Here is a 20896-nt window from a genome sequence, read left to right on the forward strand (position 1 = left end):
CCCAGTGTCTCACCTGCTCCCAAAGAGGCTTTCTGTGCTCTGAAAGGAGGGTGGGGAACGCATAAGGGGAATTTCAGAGACTGCAAATGAAGCAGCCGTAATTAACGCCACAGGAGTGAGCTCGGTGGGGAAAAGGGAAAGAAAGCGAGAAAAAGAGGAGGAGAGCTGAGTAGGGGGGCAGGATAGTGGGAAGAGCACAGAAGTCGGGAGGGAAGGAAGAAAACTGAAGAAAAAGGAGGAGAAAGGGGAGGAGATGAAAGGCAAAAGGAGACGGGAGGAGGGGAGAGGCCGGGGAGGAGAGAAGGGAGCCAGCTCGGCAGAGAGGGAAGGGACAGGACTCGGCGCCCCGCGGGCCATGCGCCTCTTGGCCACGGCGCTGGCCGCCCTGCTGGCCACAGCCCCGGCCCCAGGTAAGCGGCATCGTGAGCGAGCAACGGCCAGACCCCGGCCCCGGCAAACTCCTCTGGGTTGCCCGCGGGAGCCCGGGCTCCGCCTTGGGGTGATGCCCGCCCCTTCGCGCTGTGGAGCTAGATCTGCCCCTTGGCCCCGCCGTCGGCACCGGGAAAGGGGTAGGATAGCAGTCGCAAGCTGCGACAGCTACCGGGACTCGGGCACCGGGAAAGAGCTCTTAGAGAGAGGTGTTGCGACCCAGGGAAGCCAGGCAGGTCCCCACCGCCCCGCTCCACTGCAGGGGGCCGGGTCCTGCAGCGCCGTCCCCCGTCCCGGTCCCTCACCCCGCTCTGCCGCCGCTTATCTGCGTTCCCGGCAGCCGCGCTTCTACCAGCGACCTGATCCGCAACTGTGCTTTTAAAAAAGAAAACCCTTCCCATGCAGAAGTTACGGGAACGTGTCCTCTGCCTTCTGTGTCAGGCGGGACAATGTTGACTTGCACCGTAGAAACTACAGGCAAAGCTGAGGCAAAGGAAGATAGGGGAGGATTTTTTTCCACGGGTGCCTAGATCCCATAGGCATCCAGTGGAAACGGAACCCATATGTTGCTTGTAAAACTCTCCTTTGTTCAAGACCTTTGTGCTTCCAAAATCAAAGGTGCACTGGCCAACGTTATGTCCTAAAGCTGCTGTAAGTCCAGCTCTGAACTCCAAGGTGCAGTGCGTATTAGAGAGGTGAGGAAGCCCTCCTCATTCAAGGTTAATAAAAACGTTGAATCTGAATCTTCACTTCAAAAGAGCAGGAGATGGTGGATGCAAAAGTTCAGTTCAAGTCCATCTTTAGTCACTGCAGAAGCTTTCTCCAAGAAGGAACCTCTGACTTGTGAAACTTGCAGACAGGTCTGTTCAGCTGGACCTGCAACAGCTGGTTGCTTTTGGTGATTTTGCTAGCCAACTCCTAATCATTTTCATTTAAACAAAGAAATTTTCTTCTTCCTGACTCATCTGCTCTTCTAACTTTTTAATTGTAGAGAAGTCAAAATAAAGCAGGCTATGACAGTATCATTGTTTCACAGAACAAACTACAACACGGGTAAAGGCCATCCCATATACTTCTGGTCATGCAAATCTGAGATCAGAAGGTAACTACCCTGATGGCAGGCTATCATCAGGGGCTGAGGAAAAATGTCCTCTCAGTCCTGAAGGGCCGGTTGTAGATTCTGCATGTCAGTCTCCACAAAGAAAGAAAAGGGGCCTATGTCTACAAGCAGCACTGCATAGGAGCATCTCTATGGCCGCCCTGAAACTGCTCATCAAATGTAACGGTCCAACAGTCACTGTGGGTCCTTTGCTATTGTTCCAGCACAGACAGAGGGGACAGTCCTGTCATAGACAGATTTCTGGCTGCTAAAAGTATAATTTGTTACTTTTGACAGGGCTGTGAAAGTGTTTTGCTATCTCGTAGAGCAGACAACGAAGTCCAAACCTGGCTCATGTTTGGAACTGAACTGGTGTGAGCAGAAATGGACTATTTTCAGAATAGAATTTTTCAAAACAGATTTTAGTCTGCAGTAACCTACCTTGACTCCCAACAAGCAAGACATGCAGGTGAAGGGTACCAAAGAAACAAACAGATAAAACATAAGGATAGGGCCAATTAAGTGAGCTAGTTGCAAATAGGAAAGACATGTTTTATGATACATCATGCTGCAAGAGAATCCTCAGGTCTTTGACTCACTCTCTCGCCTTTCTAGAAGCAGTTTCTCTTTCTAAGTGGAAACAAGATGAAAACTCTTAGGATGAGCTCCAATTGAGTGGCTACATCATGCTGTACTGGGAAGGCAGGAGAAGAGAAAGAGTGATTCCATACTTGAAGCAGCAATCTGAAGTCTAGAAATTCAGTGCTCTGTTGGCACATAAGCCTACTCTGAAATTTTTGAGGAGTCTCCTGTCTTGGCAAGGAGCTCATTGTAACAGTAAACATCATGTTGGGGCTGATCCAGTGCCTGTTAAAGACAGGAGGAACATTTCCACTAGTGTTTGGGAGCCCCAAATGAGGCTTTTCCTTTCCACATAAAAAGAAAGTAAATACCTCTTTTCTCCAAAAGCCACCACTGTTCCTGCTCTAATGGCAGTGAGAGGATAGGGTCACGTGGAGATGTTTTTCTGGTTTATGTTCCACATAGTATTAGATCAGATTGCAGTAAAAGTGTCAGGAAATTTCCCAAACTCTCTCCACTGCTGCACTTGTACAGCCACCCCAATGGGAGCCACAGAAGGAAGATAAGGAGATGGGTTTCTGCTGGTGAGACAACATGAAAGACACAAAATTTGATATTTCCTTGTTAATAGGCATGTCCTCAGAGGAAAGGTAGAAGCCTTAGGTATAAAATAGCAATGTTTGTATGAGTGTAAACAGCTAGAAAGAGATCAGAACTTCATGTACAATGTGTCTTTATCTTCTTGCGGAGGCTTCCATCATCACCATATCTGTATTCCTCTGTATTTTCACTTATGTACTTTTTGGCACTATGTTCTGCCTAGTTTTGTATTAAGCAACAATTCTTTTGCCTTTCATTTTGGGACTCTGTTTCACATTTAATCCTAGCCAGCTTTTTCAAGCAAGAAGTTCAGATGTCAGGAAAATGACATAATTGTTTTTCTTTAGAGTTTTCATGACATGTTCATAATTTCAGTAGAAAAAAGTTGTGCCATTTACACAAACCACATTTGAATAAAAGATTTGTTAAAACATTTATAACCCGAAGAATAATGAGAAACTCAAAGAGTGTTGAAATTGTTAAACTTATTCCTATCTACTGAGTAGCACAACTTTCAAATTTCATCTTATCTCAGCGGCAGAGGCAGCCATCTTATCTTCACATTTGTCTGCAAAGGTTCTGAAGTAACCGGAGCTTTATGCCTTAAAAACTTCTGGTGGTATTCAGCCTTAATTTTAAATTTCAGCATCCTGTTCTACTTGTGTGATTTCTGCAATCCAAAATGATCTCTACATAAATTGCACACAGAAACATCGTGCATGCACAACAATGTCAATAATCTAGGCCACATTCAGCTCAAATTCTAAAAGCCTTCATTCTTTATATATTTTTTTCCCCCATAAAGAAAACAATAATGTCTACTTGGGAAAAATACACAATTTATTAGAGCTTTCTATTGAAATGACCCAGAATAGGTATTACAGTATGAATTTTCAGAGAGTTCTTCTCAAACAGCTGCATTGAAACTTCTTTATTTAGTGGATTTACTTTAGGGTAGGTGACACAATTCACCACTCCACAACTCCACTGGGGCCATAAAACCATTGCCTCTGCCTCCAGTACTCCTTCAGAAATAGTATGGAAATACTTTACTTGATTATTTTGAAGTTAATGTATGTTTGCATTTCAGAAGCTGATGTCAGACACGAGTCTCTGCCAAAATGCTCATCCTCTTTGTTAAAATATTCCTAGCTATGTATTAGAAAAGTGTCCAGAAATGAAATAAATCTTTCTCCCAGAGTCGCAGTTCTCATTAGTATTTGAGTGCAGTATATTCACCGAAGAGAAAGCTCAATATTAGCCTTTTGGAGGACATTTCTTGCATTGCAGGCAGTGTTTGCTCACTGGTGAAATATGGTTCTCTGTCTAGTGGATGCAATCAGACCAGTAGATAACACATTACAAGTCATTTAGGGAACACATTGCCACAATATACCATTGGTCAAAAATCGATCAGTCTCTGATATGACTAATAAGAACGTTCTTAATGTACATTAGGGAGGGAATAAAATGAGTGTCGATTCCCATGGCTCAGAAAATTAGTTCATCATAAATCAGTTAGATCAGGAAGGAAAAAATTTCCTCTAACTGCTATGAATTTCTTTCAGCCTTCATCTGTGCTAGTCATGGTGAGAAATAAAGCAGACAAACAACTGGTTTAAGCAAGGTTTGTGCTGAAGAACAGAAAAAAGTTAGAAATGAATGGAACAGTGGAATAATAGTTCGTCCCAATATAGCCTCATGTCAGATTTTGTTATGCAAATAATGTCAGATTAATTTAAATTTGTAGTTAGAAGGCGTAAACTGACAGATTTAACCCAGGCTTAAGAAGGCCGTTTGATTATGACAAGGGGAATATTACTTAAAACAGAGGCAATGAGGAACTATAAAGTAAGGAGTTGGTTATGAGCATAAGACAGCAGTCTTTCAGTGATCATCTAAAGAACAGGATAATGTAAGGTTTGCACAAATGGTGTCTAAAAGAAGTAAAAAGAAGCATGAAGGTTGAAATAATGTGACTGCATGAGATTGGAATAACATGTAGGAAAATCTGAGGACCAAATAGCAAAAATGGAATAGAACTTATTAAAGACAGGATTAGTAAGAGTTTCTTTGATACACTAGGAGCTGAACCACAAATGACAAAAGAAGGCAAAGTACCCAAGAATGCTATTTAATTATAAATGGCTGTATAATCACATATGAAAATATCATGAAAAAGGGATAACATAATTCTGGGATATACCAGGCAAAATACACCCCAGTCAGATCTGTGGAGTACTGTGAATATTTCACAGGGCATTGGAGAGCTTCTTTCCAGACACTGTCTGTAATTCCAGTCACTTACATTAAAAAAAACCCCAACAAAATAATTACCACCAAACCGCAAATTTAAACTGGAATCAGTGCAGAGAAGGGCTACTAAGGTGAATAAGGAAACAGAGTTTGGCTTCTTTAACTCAAGAGAAAGAGGAAAATAATATTTGCACTTAAAGTTGGAACAGGAATAAAGGCATAAACTGGCCAAACAATTTGACCTGAATATCATAAGAAGAATGCAAGTGGTTAGGAGAGCAGATCATGGAATAGCTTTCTGAAAGACATTCTTGGCTTTTGGACACTGTGACACTGAGCCTATGACTTCAGCCCTGTCTTATTAATTAGTAACAGCAAGAATACTAGAGCACACAAACTGAAGAAGGGCTTTGTACAATCTAACATTCACAGAGAGACTGAAGACATCAGGTTCTAAAACCTCATTAGGTTGCTGCACACTGAATGCTATCAGTTTACCTGCTGTGGACTTGCCTACTGGGACAGATTATGGTGCTATTGTGTCAATATGGAGGGTTCTCAACATCTTTCTTTCCTTTGCAGATGTTTGTGAGGCTTTAAATGTGACAGTCTCTCCAGGACCAACAGTGCAATACTTTGAGGGAGATAATGCCACCCTTTACTGCCACATTTCTCAAAAGAGAAAGACAGACAATTTGCTGGCTGTGCGGTGGGTCTTCGCTGCATCACCAGCCCAGGAGTACCTGATGATCAAAATGACAAAGTTTGGATCTGTCCAGTATTATGGGAATTATACCCATCATTTCCACAAGCAAAGACTTCATCTTCTTAAAGAGAAACATGGAACTATGTACAAATTTCTTATTCTAAGCCTCCAGCAAGGAGATCAAGGACATTATATATGCAAAGTCCAGGAAATTGGCAAACACAGGAATAAGTGGACAGCATGGTCAAATGGCACAGCAGCTACTGAAATAAGGGGTGAGAGACTACTGACTTCAATTCTGTCATTTTTCTTGTCCCATGACCTCTTTTTTTTCTTACAAGTTAATCCATAAGACATTTGAAGTTAGGTTATTTTAAAGTGTGAGGTTATCTTAAAGTGTTATTTGTGGATATGAGAAGAAAATCTAATACTCAATGTCTTTACTTACACATTGCAATTTAAACAATATTCAGCCTGCAATAACATGTTGGAAGTGAGAAGATTGGTAAATTTGTTGAAGATAATCTGTTTCTTTTACTTTTTAAAACTCTCTTACATTCAGCTACAGGACTCTACAACTTTGCTAGTGGGAATAAACAGATGCCGTCATTGTTCCAATACTAAGAGAAACAGAGAGAAATTTACTTATTTTCTGAAGTCTGTGCAGTGGGTCAGCTAGAAAAAGAAACATTGTATTTTAGATCAATGTTTTGCCTCTCAATTAGTGTTTTTTTGCTTTTAGTTCTAGTTTAACAACAGTTGGTAAGTAGCATTTCTACTATCACGTTTGTGCTTTTGTTTATATCACTTGTAGGCAGGAAGCAGAGCTAAAAAAGCAGTGACCAGCCATCTGGTATTGCATTTCAGATAAAGAAATGACCAGTAATGAGAGAGTTTTGAACCAAGACAGAAGGAAGCCTTCTCTTTGGGGTGGTTCAGCTCAAGGCTAACACAGCCACCATATCCACACTTTCAGAGATGGGTGAAACTGGATTTAGAGAGCAGACTGCTTTGAAGGAGTGGTTGAGCTCAACAGTTCTGCTGTTAGTACTAGCTGGCAAACTAATCCTCTGGTTGTGGCTTTATAAACAGAAAAGTTGATTTCCCATGGGGCCAACTCTAAAGATAATGACAAAAATCAAGGGTGGTCCAGAGGCCTGGAAATTCAAGAAGCTTATCCAGCAATCACAGAAAAACTTGGAGGAAACTGCTTCATGGAGTAGTTCAATAATATTCCTGTTCATGCTAAATTTATCCTTGTGTTTAGACCCAAGAGGTTATTCCTGTAGATAGGAAGTGTCCTAGCATTTTCTGTGTGACCTATCCTGGCATGGGAGTTGGATTTGATGATATTTTGAGGTCCCTTCTAAACCCTAACATTCTGTGATTCTGTCAAATCCTAATCCCAGTTATCTACCTCACCTTTTGGCAAAAATGGCCCTAGCTCTCTTCTGAAACCAGGTTTAAAGTGAGGGAACTCCACTGACTATAGGTCTTTTCAAAATGGGTTTGGACATGTTTTTGTAGTCTTAATGCAAAGCACATCCCCTCAACACCATCTTCACTGGTGTCATTCAGGTTTATGTATTACTTTTGGATTATAAACACATCAGAAGGAGAAATGTGAAGGTGAAAAAGGCTCTTTTTGAGTGTATGATTTTTTGTGGACATCTCTCAGGTATCACAAGCTTTTGTTTAGATCTGTCAGAAGTATGAGAGCAAAAAATGCAAAAACCACAACATAACAAGAAAGAAAGAGCAGCTTCACATTGATCAGCAATAGTTAAACTTGCCTTGAGAAATCATGGCATTAACATAGTATAATATGATCTAGCTGATAATTACTATCAATGGTGAAAGACTAATAATCCAAAGCCAAAGTTTTGCTTGGATTAGTATCAAAGACCATGGATTGATTTTAAACAACAGCAAGAAAATCCTAGTCTCAACTATTTGGTCTTATTATACATGGAAGGCACATCTGGAAAGCTCCCAGACATTCATATAGGATTTCCTGTGCTTCCTGATTGCAGATAGTCAGAAATACAAATTATGAGAGAGCAGGACCCAATTTCAAATGGGAACTCCAACCCCTTAGCTGTCTCTGACAGGGAAATGTCCATTCCTCCAACACCCACACCCCAGCTTTGTGCACCAGCCATACTTTGTTTGCACAGAAGACCACAGCATTGAGACTTAAAATAAGACTTCACCATTAGACTCCTGAATAGAAATCACCAGAGCAATCGCTACCATGGATCAGAAATGTAATCCCACAACCAAATGGCATCTGTAACCTGTAACTTTATATCCTAAAGAAACAAAGACCTACACGATCATGCTGTCAGCTAGTCTGCACCCTTTTGAATCCATAGTCTGATTTTAATGGTCCTAAAGATATTGAAGTTACACAAATAGTATGAAATTGGCAGTATGAACTTCCTCTAAAAATCTCTAAGAACAAAAAGAGTAATTACTGTTCTTGTGTTGTCAAGTGCCCAGTGACCATCCACACTGTGGTCAATAACTGGGGTTCCTAGACATACCACAGGAAGAGGTCAATACAGAGGTTATCATGGAGAGGGGAGCCATTTGGGTATGGAATGCAGAATTCATCAGCTTTGCAGAAGAAATAGCAGTTTCTTGTTTTATTTCTGTTGGATTTTTTCAATCTTGTTTATAAACAAGGAGGAATAAAAACACTAGAGCCCAACATCTGAACTCAGCCATCTTACTCTCTAGAGGGTATTAAGTTTTACAAGCACTGAGCCCATGTTGAGTGGCTGGAGCCAAGACACAGTGGTTTGTCTTGTAACCACACAGGGATATGAAATAAAACTTTACTGCATGCATGATTTAGCCCTACAGACTTCAGGCACTGGCTTGCTTCATGCTTAGCAGTTGTTCCAGTGTTGGGTAGCTAGGCAGGTATTGTATCCTTGTCTCTTTAAAACAGAAGCCAAGTTTTAAGAGGAATAATAAGAAAAATAGCTCATGAGCAATGCTCTCACTTGGGGTCTCAATGTGTGCTTTGAGCACTGTTACAGGAATTCTCAGGGCAGTACAACCTGCCAAGGGACATCCACAAGAGCTTTGGAAGGAAGGTAACCTGGGCAAAATCAGAGGCCTACAGAGTCAGTCTTGAAGCTGGGGAAAAGTTACTATGTTGGCTGAGATTACTTCACTCCCAAGCACTGCTAGAATGACTTCACTGTTTTTAAAAAAACACTGTGTCTGATGTGGCTGGCTCCAAGTCAATTGTCAGAGCTGTGTCCTTCAGGAAAGCTATTGCTCTTCTAATTCTATTGTGGTTTTTTTTGATGTTTGTTTTTTTCTTCCCTTAGCCTCTAAGATGTATAAGTAGACCACAGTGTTAAAAATCCTTAATATTTATGGCTACAAGGTAAAATAAATTCCCATTCTCTTGAGCAGAAGTTGTTCATCTTCTCTCTCAGTTGTAGCCTGTTTTAGGACAGAAACACAAACTTCGACTCTGAGTAACATAATACAGTGTTGAAATAAAACCATCTACCTTAATAGCAATATTTTCCCTGCGATATTCAGACCATCCCGACAAAACCATTACAGACCTTGCAAACCCATGGCCACCCTATTCTAAGGCTCTTCTAAAGTGTATTTCTATTCTCTTGCTGTTCTTTGCTGTATTTAACTTTTGGTTGAAGTGCCACACATTGCATCTTCCTAGAATAAGGTGACAAGGAAGGAGTCTCAAGCCACACAGCATTCATAGGGGGTGCCAAGCCAGATGAGATTTCCTGGAAGACAGTCTCATAATGTGTTTTATAACTGAAGAGTTTCATTGGAAGGTAATCATCCTGTGAGATGAATCAAGAAGTTTAGGGCAGAATTATATTTACTTCAAGAGGTCTCAGTATTTTGTGCTGCACATTTTCAGTTCTTGCCATGTCTTCTTTGTTGTGTTTTTTTTTCTTTTTTTCCCCCAGTGATTTCATCAAGATCTTCTGATGATCCCATTTTTAAGAAAAACCATGAAGCTTGGAAGTTTTTTGAAGGTAAAGATACATCTAACTGCTACTGGTGCTATACAAGCTGTCAGTTTTGTTCAGTGCTGTAGGATGAGTAAAGTATCCCAATCAGAACCAGTTTTGCTAGTTCCTGTGCAGACACAAATCTTGCCTGAGAAACCTTAGAGTATGAGAGTTGCTGGAAGAAAGAGAATGGGGTGCTCCAGTTTCAGTTTGTGATATATTTGTTAGAGTCAGTGAGAAAATAGCCTATGCCTGGCTAAACATGCAATCAGAATCATAGAATCATTAAGGTTGGAAAAGAACTCTAAGATTGTCAAGTCCAACTGACAACCCAACACCACCATGCCCACTATCCCATGTCCCAAAAGGCCACGTCCACACATTGTTTGAACACTTTCAGGGATGGTTACTCCACCAGCTCCCTGGGCAGCCTGTTCCAAAGCCTGACCACTCTTGCAGTAAAGAAATTTTTCCTAATCATGGAATCATAGAATTGTTAAGATTGGAAAGGACCTCAAGGATCATCTAGTTCAAACCCCCCTGCCATGGGCAGGGACACCTCACACTAGATCAGGTTGCTCAGAGCCACATCCAGCCTGGCCTTAGAAACCTGTCTGAAGAGGCACCAAATATGTCTGAAGAGGTACCAAATATGTCTGAAGAGGTACCAAGCACTCTACACTCCTACTAGCTTTAGAAACTGAACACGCTCTGCACTGGTAGAGCAGCTTAAAGCTCCCTTGAGTTTCCAGGTAAACAGTATTTTCTGTGTAAATTAGTGGACAGCTGTTCCAGAAGGCTCAAATCCAGAATTTGCTCACAGCTGAGACTCCCTCCTCCTCCTGCCCCAGCTCAGAGTACCAATGAAGCACCAGTACTGCATTTGCAACAGCTTTACTGTCTGCTAGGGCAGAAGTACTTGCCTGCAGGATGGCCTTGATTCTGGTAGTAGCCTTGCTTTTTACACCACACCTTACAAACTATATTGTACTGTGTCAGAGTTACAAAGCAGAACTGCAGGTCAGGGGTCTAGTTCCAGCAACACTCTTTCCTACAAGAAATGTTGACCTCTGAGGCTTAGTTTCCTCTCTCTGAAGCAGGACAGACGCCAATATACCTCCTTAGGGACATTTTAGCACATTAAAGAGCAGAGCATCCTTAAAGTATTCTATTCAGAGTTCTTGTAAAAGCCGAAGTTATTAAAGATTTCTTCTTCTGAACAAAATATTCCATCTTGATCTGGTATGGTGCAACTCCTGTCAGCTCTACTGGGAATGTGTTGTGGCACCTTAATGAAAGCCATAAATGGACATTGAGGCTGTAGACTGAAAAAGAAAAAAACCCCACCAACAGCCAAACAAATAAACCAACCAACCAACCAAAACCCAAACCCAAACCAAACAACCAAATAAAAAAACTCAACAACAATAACAGAAAAACCCAAAACAAAACAGAAACCCAAACCTAAACCTGAAACCCAACCAACTGACCAAACCACACAGAAATTTGAAGCCAGTGTTGCCACCAAGAAGAAGCAATCAGCAGTGAGACTTTTTTCCTTCTTCTTTAGTCACTCAGCACTCTCCTCATCACCTTGGTATTTTTTGTTTTGTTTTGTTTTGGTTTGGTTTGGTTTGGTTTGCTTGGTTGGCTTTCCTTTTAGAAACAAAACAAAAAACCCCAAGTACAGATGTTTGAGCTGAGAAATAATCCAACTGAAGTCCTTTTGTTTGTAGGTAGCTACAACAGAAAAATAAAGGGGGGGGAGATGAGGGGAAGAAGAAGCCCTTAACCAACCCTTCCCTCTCAAAAGAAGACCCACTCAATCCTCATAGGTGTAATTACACTTACTTTCATTTATGGAGACTTCAAACTAATTTTACACTGGGCAGGGTAGCATGTGAAAGTTTCAAGAAGGTTAAATTACTAAATTACTTCTGAATTACTACTCTATACTCTATTTTTTTTTTTTGGCTGGGGTCTATTTAGAGCTTGTAGATGTAACTTTATTTTTCTGTCCTGTAAGCGTGAAGCATACAGCTGCAACACTGACTGTCATCTGTACTTGGTTTTCAGATTTGTATGTGTATGCAGTGTTTGTGTGTTCAATAGGAATCATCAGTGTCCTGCTTTTTACACTTGTCATTCTCTGTCAGTCACTTCACAACAAGAGGAGATCCACGGGTGAGTGAAACATTATTCTTGCTGACTTCAAGGTGCTTACTGAAAAGGGGGGGGGGGAAGAAGAGCAAAGCAGAAAAAGCAGGAAAATCCTTCATTAGAAAAAAAAAAGATATATAAATTATTGTTAGAAAAAATATTTCTGCCTGCAGAATTAGAACAAACCCATTTTGCTCTCTTTGAATAACTATTTCACTTTAAATTTGCTTTGGACTGTTCAAAATCTTTTAGCTTTGCATAAACAAATTGAAGTTCGTGGGAACTTCTTTCAAAGCAAACAAAGTGCTGTATCATGAAATGACATTCTGATCAGATGTAGCTAGACATTTACACAGGTGTTTAGAGGGGTTTCAAAGCAGTCTTACTCTCTTCTGTTTTCCTCTCCCTAACTAGCTGTTGATAGTCTTCAGAACATGGGGGTTGTTATTAGCACTTTCTCATTTGCATAATTCTCTGGAACTAAGCCATCATTTTAATCATTCAGATCTACCTTTTCATTATAATATTTCAAGATCAAAGGTTACTGTTCCATTGTTCTCTTTTTCAGAGGGAGTTTCTCAAAGAGGCTGCATCTGCATGAAAGCAGCCCTGCTACAATAAATGCTGCTATTTCAGATCTGTGGAGTAGTCAGTGCAGACTTGACTTTCATTTTAGTGGGCAAGTAGTTTATTTGCAGGTGTATACAATCTGTGAGGCTGAGATACCAGCATGCTTTGCAGCCACTGTGTTAGAGGAGAACATAAGCACATCTCTAAACAGAAGCTTTCAAAAGAGTTTGGTTCGTGATTTGTTCTGTTAATGGCAGGAGAAGATTGTGACTTTACTGCCTCTTCAGCATTATACACATACCACCATGAAGGAATGAGTGACTCAGATACACAAAGGAGAAGATATATAAACCAAATATAGATGTATAGAAAAGTTCTTGCCTGACCACAAACACATTTCAGGCAGTGGTTCTATCTTCCCAGCAATCCGCTCAGTAGAGTGACTGTGATTCTTACTGAGCCCAACAACTCTGCCTGCCAAGAGGAAGGAGCAAGATCAATGTTATTCTTCTTACCCAGTTAAGTGATGAATAAGGTTTTGTGCCAAGTGAGTACCCACACTTAAGTATGTCGGTCATGGTGAATCACCCTGAAGCTACAAACACTACACATTTTGATGTATCCTGGATTTTTTGAGCAAACATTAGGCTAGATTTTACTTCTGTTTTTGTTGATTTATGCTGGTGTAAACATACAAGCAGCTTGGAGGAGAGGTTTCTACACTGAACCAACACCAGTGAAATATAGAAATAATACAGAATGCAGTATAGAATAAGCATAGATGACAGAGAAGAAGTGATTTCTTCTGAGCTGCTAAATCCTTTCTTCACTAGCCTGAATAATTACAGGCTTCAGGAAATATCTTTTTTTAGATTTTGAACATTATCCAGTAAACACACAGATTCAATGGAAATATAACAGAATAATGCCTAACAGCCAGGCACTCAGTATACAGTTACAAGATTTTACAGGCAAGTTTTTTTTTTGCTAGGACCACCTGCTCAGAGTATTTTCCATAGTCACATTAGTTGTGTCAGAATCCAGCCAAGTATCAGGGAATCAAAGTTTCTGAAGCAACAGTGGAAGAAGTGGCAGGGACAGACGCAATCTCCACCAGCACCATACTACTGTTTCTTTCTTCAGCCTCAGCTGTGGCAGCAAGCTCAGCCTTTAACCTCTGCCCCAAGCAACAGCAGCTCCTTGGGAGGTACATGAGGTATAAAGAGCCCCCTTCTCTCTCAAAAATACCTCTACCCTGCCCAAAGATATCTTCCAGGGATTAGGGTCTGACCGCAAGATACCAAGTGTGTCAGCCAACAGTAGTTCTTTGTCCTTCAGACTGTTAGAATAAAGCATCTCTTCTAAAAAAGCATTATCTTACCTCCTCTCCATCCCTGGCACTCTGTACCTCCATCCTGGGCTGAACTAGGCAGATATTAGTATTCATACAAAAATGAACCTGCAGTGAAATCATGAAGCCCATCCTGCCTTGGGGAAAAGAGACAAGGACAGCAAAACAATCCTCCCTCAGCATCACCCCAAACGTCCAGACAAGCTCTAAGTACAACCTTCTTTCACCTTCAGCAAGGTGGTCATCATGTAATCTTCAGAGACCCTGCAAGTGTGGCTCTGCTCTTCAAAGTGAAACAAGGTCAGGGGTCCAAATCATTCAAAACTATCTCACCTCAACTTGGGCAAATTTCTGTCAGAGCTTTTCCCTGGACCTCTCCAGTCTCCCTACCTACCACAGAGAGACCAACAGCTCCCTCCATTCTCCCACCATTGCAACCTCCTCCCCTAGTTCCTCAGCCCTAATGCCACAAGGAGGATAACCTAAGCTGCCCTGCATGCCCTGTCCTGCCATCAACACTGCATATAGGCAGTGGAGGCAGACACCTAAGTAAACACAGGGATAAGAGGGAGGGAAATCTCTGCCCAGCTCTCTACAAGAACAGTCCAACATGGGACAAAAAGCAACTACTTGCAATAAAAGTAGATTTTAAGTAGATGAAGCTGGAGATAACCCCCCTGGAGTGTCTGTCTGCAAAATCTGATCAGATCCTGGCTCACTTGAGGGCTGTGACATGAAAAGGGTAATAACTGAACCCAGTTGCTCATCAAAGTTGCTCTCTCAGTTTGATTGGATTTGCACTGTAGCTGGGGCCCATGCACAGGGCAGCCATGGGATGCTGTGGGAAGCAGAGGTTGCAGCTGGCAACCTCTTTGTGTTTTTGGTAAAAGCCTATGCTCATTTGTTACAGGAGTGCTTGTTCTTCCCAATCCCTGTTTCAAAGGCTTGGAGTACTTACTGTAGGGGAAACCAAAATAATCCATACCTAGAGATGCTCAAAAGCATCTAAGCAGTGTGCATGAGCATCCCTTTACTCCCAAAGGACCAGGCCTACTGTACTGTATATTGAAAAAGACCTGATAGACAGAAGCACTGCTTTGGCAGGCTTAGTCATGCCTCCTGTGCTAGCCCCAGTTTCTTGTGCTGTCAAGTCCCCTTTCCTTAGGATGGAAATGTACTCCCCTATGACCTGTGCAGCTTTTGTAGAATGGGAGAATTTGGATAAGAGTAAATAAGAGAACTTTCCTGCAAAGAGGGATGTAATTGTGTATGAGCACTGCTTTTTTTGTCATGGCCATTTAAAGAGCAGAGTGTCTGTGTTGTCTTCAACTTCACATCATGGCCCAGGGATACACTGTCTTTGCCCTCTGAGAAATAAGATGGCAGTAGGTAGACCTGCATGTCCCTGCACTCAGCACGTGGCACATCTTGAGCAGAGTGCAGAAGTCACTAAGCCACAAAAGAGCATCTTAATAGCCCTGGCTCCTAAAAGATGAGTGAGTGAGGAGGGAAGTAAAGCTGCCCTTGCTTAGGACTACTGATTCAAAATAATATCAGGCAGAAGACCTTACACAGCTCACACACATGGCTATCAGGGCAGTGGCTGGACTGCACCTCCAGTGTGATCCCAGGAGGCAATCCCTTTATGCCTGAGGCCACAATGTGGCTCACATTATGAACAGCAGTGGCTCCTGTGAGTGAATGGTTTATTTCAGGCTTCTGGAAACAAAGAGACGCCACAAGTCTTCAAAGTAAAATTACTGGCTTGCTGTGCTTTTCCTTAGCAAGCTGTCTTTTGGCTGGGCTGACCACTGGAATGTGTGTTGCCCAGCACTTCCACAGCAGATTTTGGGTGTAGTTTGATACATTCCCCTCTCCCAAGCCTGTCTACATCTTTGAGTCAGACTGCTCATAACAAAGCATAACAAATTGGCAACTCCACAGTCTCAGCAGCACAGCTCTCTCTGCAGTGCTCATTTATAACTCATGAACTGTGTTAGTTTGAAGCCACATTTGCCTTGTTTTTTTTTTCCTTCAACAGTGAAGCATTACCTGGTGAAATGCCCCCAGAACAGGTAGGAGATTACACGTCTCTTTACTATAATCCAAGGCTCCAGCTCTGTTTTTGTTTTGCTATCTGTGGTGAAGGAAATAAGTAATGTTTTCCAAAATGTCTATGGGATGATAAAGACTCCTGGGTCCATGACTCACAAACATGCCTCCAAGCCAAGATCTGCTGTGCATGATGAGGGAGATCTACCTGGGCTGTCTAGATGTAGATCCTGCAGATCCTTCAGTGGCAAGCCTCTCCTTGAGGCTCTGACTTGCTTTCTGGAGAAACCTACTTTCATCCTGTGTGACTTTCTAGATTTTCCCAACACTTCACCAGATGGTAATGACTTAAGTCCTCCATGTACCTAGAATAAATCACAATGTCACTCAGTGATTCCTGTACCCAGGAACAGGACGTGAGGTTCAAAAGCATAGACCTACAGTCTGTTCCCACCTGAAGACTCCAAAGTGATGGAGCTTCTGCTGTGGTGATCATTCATTGTCCCCTTAAATACCACTGACTGCCAAAAGTTTCTGATTGTGTGGTGCTATTAAACTGATTTACACTGTATGATTTTCTTGAGATATAAATTGTGCTGGAACTGTAGTATAAAAAGGATGACAGGAGTATTTTACAAATGAAAATTATTAGAGGGATGCCTTGTAACAACACAGAAGAAGAGCTGTTTCCATTTTCAGTGAGATAAAACACATGTTTCTAGCCTTCTGCTTTAAATTCAGTATCATAGATACTATTTCTCATAGTATCTTCTTAGATACTATGAGATTCAATTCCAAGTATAGCATACTCTAGATCCTCAAATAGTGTAATTATTAGTGCATTCTCACGGGATTCCCACTCTATTCAATCTAACCAATGCTTGGATATAAGTGAAGTCACAACAAAGCAACAGAGAGTTCAAGAGAAGCCAGTACAAACAAACTTCCATGTTATTCATGGGAAGATCTTTATTCTGTGACCCTGACAAACCATTGCACCACACCAAACATTTACAGAGACAACTCAGCAGTTTTCATTTTTCTCTGGATGTTTTCTTTTTCCCCTTCTTTATTGACTGTGGGATAAAGCTGGAATTACGAAACAGAAAAAGAAGGGGGAGAGTGAGGAAATCAAAGCAAAGTGGTAGAAAACAAAAAGGAGAAAAATGAGACCTGACTGAAAAGATGACTCAAAAAAATGGAGCATGTCAGGGAGTTGAAAAGATTTATAGTACAGAATCTGCCTCTCTGGAAATAGGAAATATAGTAATGATACTACTGCAAGCACTAAACTTAGGAGGCTGACTAGCAGGGAGAAAACAAGTCAGCATGATTTCTTCACTGTAAAATGGAAGCAAATGAAACACATGACTCCATATGGATAATTATATGGTTTTGATGTACTTTGGTGTGACGAGATATGCTAAGGAAAGCCCTGATCCCACAAATGCATGTCTAAAGTACATTGAATTCAGGGCTTTAAAATTAAATAGCTGTGAAAGTGTTACCAGTGTCATCACTTTTTATTATATTCCACACTTGGTACATTTATTTTCCTTTTGCTCAGAACATAAACAGTTAATTCCTTTAAACTCATTTCCCTTCACCTGCACATTCCTTGTCTTACAAGTTATTTTAGCACATTTGGAACCAAACCCCAGTGTCTTAATGTGCATCAGGCCAAACTGATGAACTAATTTGCATGAGATTCCTGCCAGTCAAAATGACTATGCTGTGCAAACTTCATCCATGATTCAGAGGCCTAACTCCAATTCCCTTAGTGATATTTCAAACTCGGAGCAGAAACTCAGTTTCAAAATTGCATTAATAGTCCAGAGTCTGAGAAATAATCTATACTCCCACTGTGGTAATACCTAAGCATCTTCAAATATTTCATGTCTTGACATCATAATGATGTTTTTACTTAATTGGAATGTGAAACACAAAGGGCCTGAGTGATTTGCCCCAGGTCTCATGAAATGGCTTTGGTAGAAAAGAAAATTAAATCCAGACTTCCTAAGTACAACAAAGTAAATATTTGGTTTTGCTTTGCTACTTAACCAGCAACAAATTAAGGAAAAAATAAAAAGAAGAGTTAACCAAAACCCATTTATTTCCCATGTTTTAAAAATAGATGTCTAAAAAAAGAGTACAGTTATTTTGGGTTTTCCAACCATCTAATTCCATTTTCTGGGGTTTTCTTTAAATATCCTCCTTCTTATTATTGTCCATGGTACTAAATAACTTTGTCAGGTTTCAGATCCAGAAACCTCCAGGAAATGTGGCTTTGAAAATGGGACTTTTTTTTCTCCCTGTCTTTTATATTTGTTTTGGCTTGAAGTCCGCAGTGTCTCAGTGACTGCTCCTTTGGAGGCAAATAATTTGAAATGAAAGAAATGTTCACCTCAGAGAGTTGTTCATCTCAGCACCTTGGTTCCATGGTGTCAATCTAACTAACATCACAGGAATAAATTCTGCCAGATCAAACCAGATATGAGCACCCAGTGACCCTGGAACCTTTTCACAAAGCTCCCCTATTTGGAAAACATCCAAGCAGCTCCCAGTCCACTCAAGTTAGTTTTTGTGCAGGGAATCCCCTGCAGACCGTGCATGAAAGGAAATAGCTGACTTAGATGATAACAGGAAAAGTCCCACGTCTTTGACTTTAACAATAGTAAAGGCAAAATTGCAACAGTTTGCCAGCTTTTAGGACAGCCATGACCTTCAGGGAAACTGTTGTCCTGGTGCCATGATTATTAGACAACTTCTATAAGTTTTTGCCCAAACTCATGTATTCTTCTCACTAAAAACTCATTACATCCTTGAAGAAATGCACAATGTGACACTGTTGAAACTGAAGCCAGGAGGTTGGAGGAGGAGCTGAAGATAAAATCCTAACTTTCCTTTTAGGCATATGACAAGACAAGCTCACAAAGAGGCTGTGTTCCAAAGCCAAATGAATCTTTTCTGAGTCTCCTTGTTTGGTTTGAGGAGCTCAGTTCTAAGACAGCAAGTACAGTTATTGTGTCTCCCAGAACTAGTTAACCCTGTATGGCCCTGGTGTTTAAAGAAAAAGCATAAGCCACAAATGCTTTTCTCTGTAGCTTCATTTTTTTAGTGGCAAAGCAGGAGTAAGAATGAATGCAATGTACTGACACTAAGCCTTTTCATACATTGTGCTTAAAGCAGCTGTATCTGAATAATAGTATTTTTAAGCTACATATCTGTCTTAATGACCTTGGGTTAAAACCAGAAACAAACAAACAAAAAGTCCTTCCCATCCTCTTTTTGCTGTTTGTTCTTTGCAGTTTGCTGTATTTGGGCAGTGGAGCCAGGCAGGACAGTTTCATTTCCTGCTGGTTTTAAAACATTTCATGTTTTGATTTTAATGTAGAAACAAATGGTTGTTGTGGGATAGGTTCACACTATTGCAAGCAGGCTTTTAAGTTACTTTAATACAACCTTTGCTTTACATAATTGATGTGATTTATTTATAAATCATGAAAATACCTTTTAAATGCTTTAAAAAAGGTTTGGCAACAAACCTATGTTTTGGACCAAGTACATGGAATAGAGGTCAGGAAAATCTGCAAGCCAGTCTTTTTTAACCTATGTAAGTGTAAATCCAGAGTGATTTTACCAGTGGTAGTGACAATCATTTGGATTTGCAGCCATGTAAAATGATAATGTCTGCTATTTTGTTATTCTTGTGTGGGCAATAGCTGAGACATCTTAACTTTCATTAAGACTTTGGCCTAGCTTGAATATTTTATTCTATTAATATAAGGCAACTATTTCATTATGCAAAAGAACCTGGAAAGGAACAGCAACTTGGGAGAAATGATTTAAAATTAAGTGAAATCAGTGTTGTCAGTGTTATGACTATGGAGACCCTGTCTGGATCACATTGTGTGGTGTAACTCACTGGCACACAACAGAAAGGTCCCCACAACCACTAATCTTTCCCAGGATGAGTCCACAGGCAAATGCATCTGAGCAACGACTGTTTACCAAGTCACCTCCACCACCACAGTCATCATAAGTGACTGCTATACTCTCTCCTCCTACCCCAGGCTTAAGTTAGGATTTCTTTCATTCTTTCAGTCAGAACAATTTAATTTCATATCATTTGTAAGCTAGGAGCACCTGCACAGTCTGTTACTGCAGCTGAGCTCATACAGCGACAATCACTGCAACCTGACTGCATATGTAAGCATTAAATAGTCAAAGCAGGATTTACAGCCTCATATTTGGTAGATGCTAAGGGTAAAAAAAACTAGTCTTGGAGGATGTTAAACTGTAATAATCCACACAAAGAAGCTTTCTTGGACAGGAGTCTGTTAACAGTATAGCTTGTACTCTTCCCTCCCAGTGCTCTTTCACAGATGTGCTGGAGAACGCCTGAGGTTAGAGACTGGGAAACGGTTTCTCAATTTCATATGCACCAAGCTAACTGGCCTTTTTAAAGAAGGCAGCTTTCTCAAATGTGGGTTTGTGAGATGTCTGAAGACATGCTGCATGCCCTCCTGGCCTCCTGGCTTCTCAGCCAGTCTTAGCCCAGAAACTGCATCAAAGATTTTTGCTTTGCTGTGTGCTCTTTGTGTGTGTTTATGCAAGTCACCTAACCTGTCTGTGCCTCCGTCTCTCAAGGACAGACAGATACAAGCTCATCCTGGGTGCAGCAGTGGGTTCATACATGAAATGAATCTTGCTTAAATCTGACACAGCATTATTTGCATCAGGACAGATCAGACTCCTGAGCTTCCCAGCCAACCCAGAGCATTTCCAGCCCTTGTATGAGCTTTTTCAGTATATCCTCAGGTCAAAATCCCAGTTGTTGGGCAGGGACTCTTACAAGTGGAAGGTGATGTGTTTGCATGAATTCACTGGGACAAACTGTCTTTCCCACCACTGCCTTGACTTTTCCCTCACATATGTCATGTATGGGCCTCTGCTTTCTAGCTCTGGGGAGACAGTTACCAGTGTGACAAGCATGTCCCCTCTGCAGCCCAAGAAGGTAAAGAAAAAGAAAGAGAGAGAAAAGTTGGAGCAGCCACCAGCCATCCCAGCAAAAGGTATGG

At 41.2% G+C, this 20896-nt stretch overlaps 1 protein-coding gene across 1 annotated transcript in view; it reads left to right on the plus strand.

The window, feature by feature from the left end:
- The first annotated feature begins 286 nt into the window (after positions 1-286).
- The window catches only part of VSTM4 (V-set and transmembrane domain containing 4), a 34361-nt gene continuing 13751 nt past the window's right edge, over positions 287-20896 (plus strand). The window contains exons 1-6 of the mRNA XM_009897712.2: positions 287-410; positions 5549-5947; positions 9638-9706; positions 11759-11866; positions 15805-15838; positions 20778-20890. Of these exons, the coding sequence (XP_009896014.1) occupies positions 356-410; positions 5549-5947; positions 9638-9706; positions 11759-11866; positions 15805-15838; positions 20778-20890 (778 nt within the window). The 5' untranslated portion in view covers positions 287-355. The remainder of the gene's footprint in view (positions 411-5548; positions 5948-9637; positions 9707-11758; positions 11867-15804; positions 15839-20777; positions 20891-20896) is intronic.

Source organism: Dryobates pubescens, chromosome 8, assembly GCF_014839835.1.
Source record: "Dryobates pubescens isolate bDryPub1 chromosome 8, bDryPub1.pri, whole genome shotgun sequence".
Classification (NCBI taxonomy): domain Eukaryota; kingdom Metazoa; phylum Chordata; class Aves; order Piciformes; family Picidae; genus Dryobates; species Dryobates pubescens.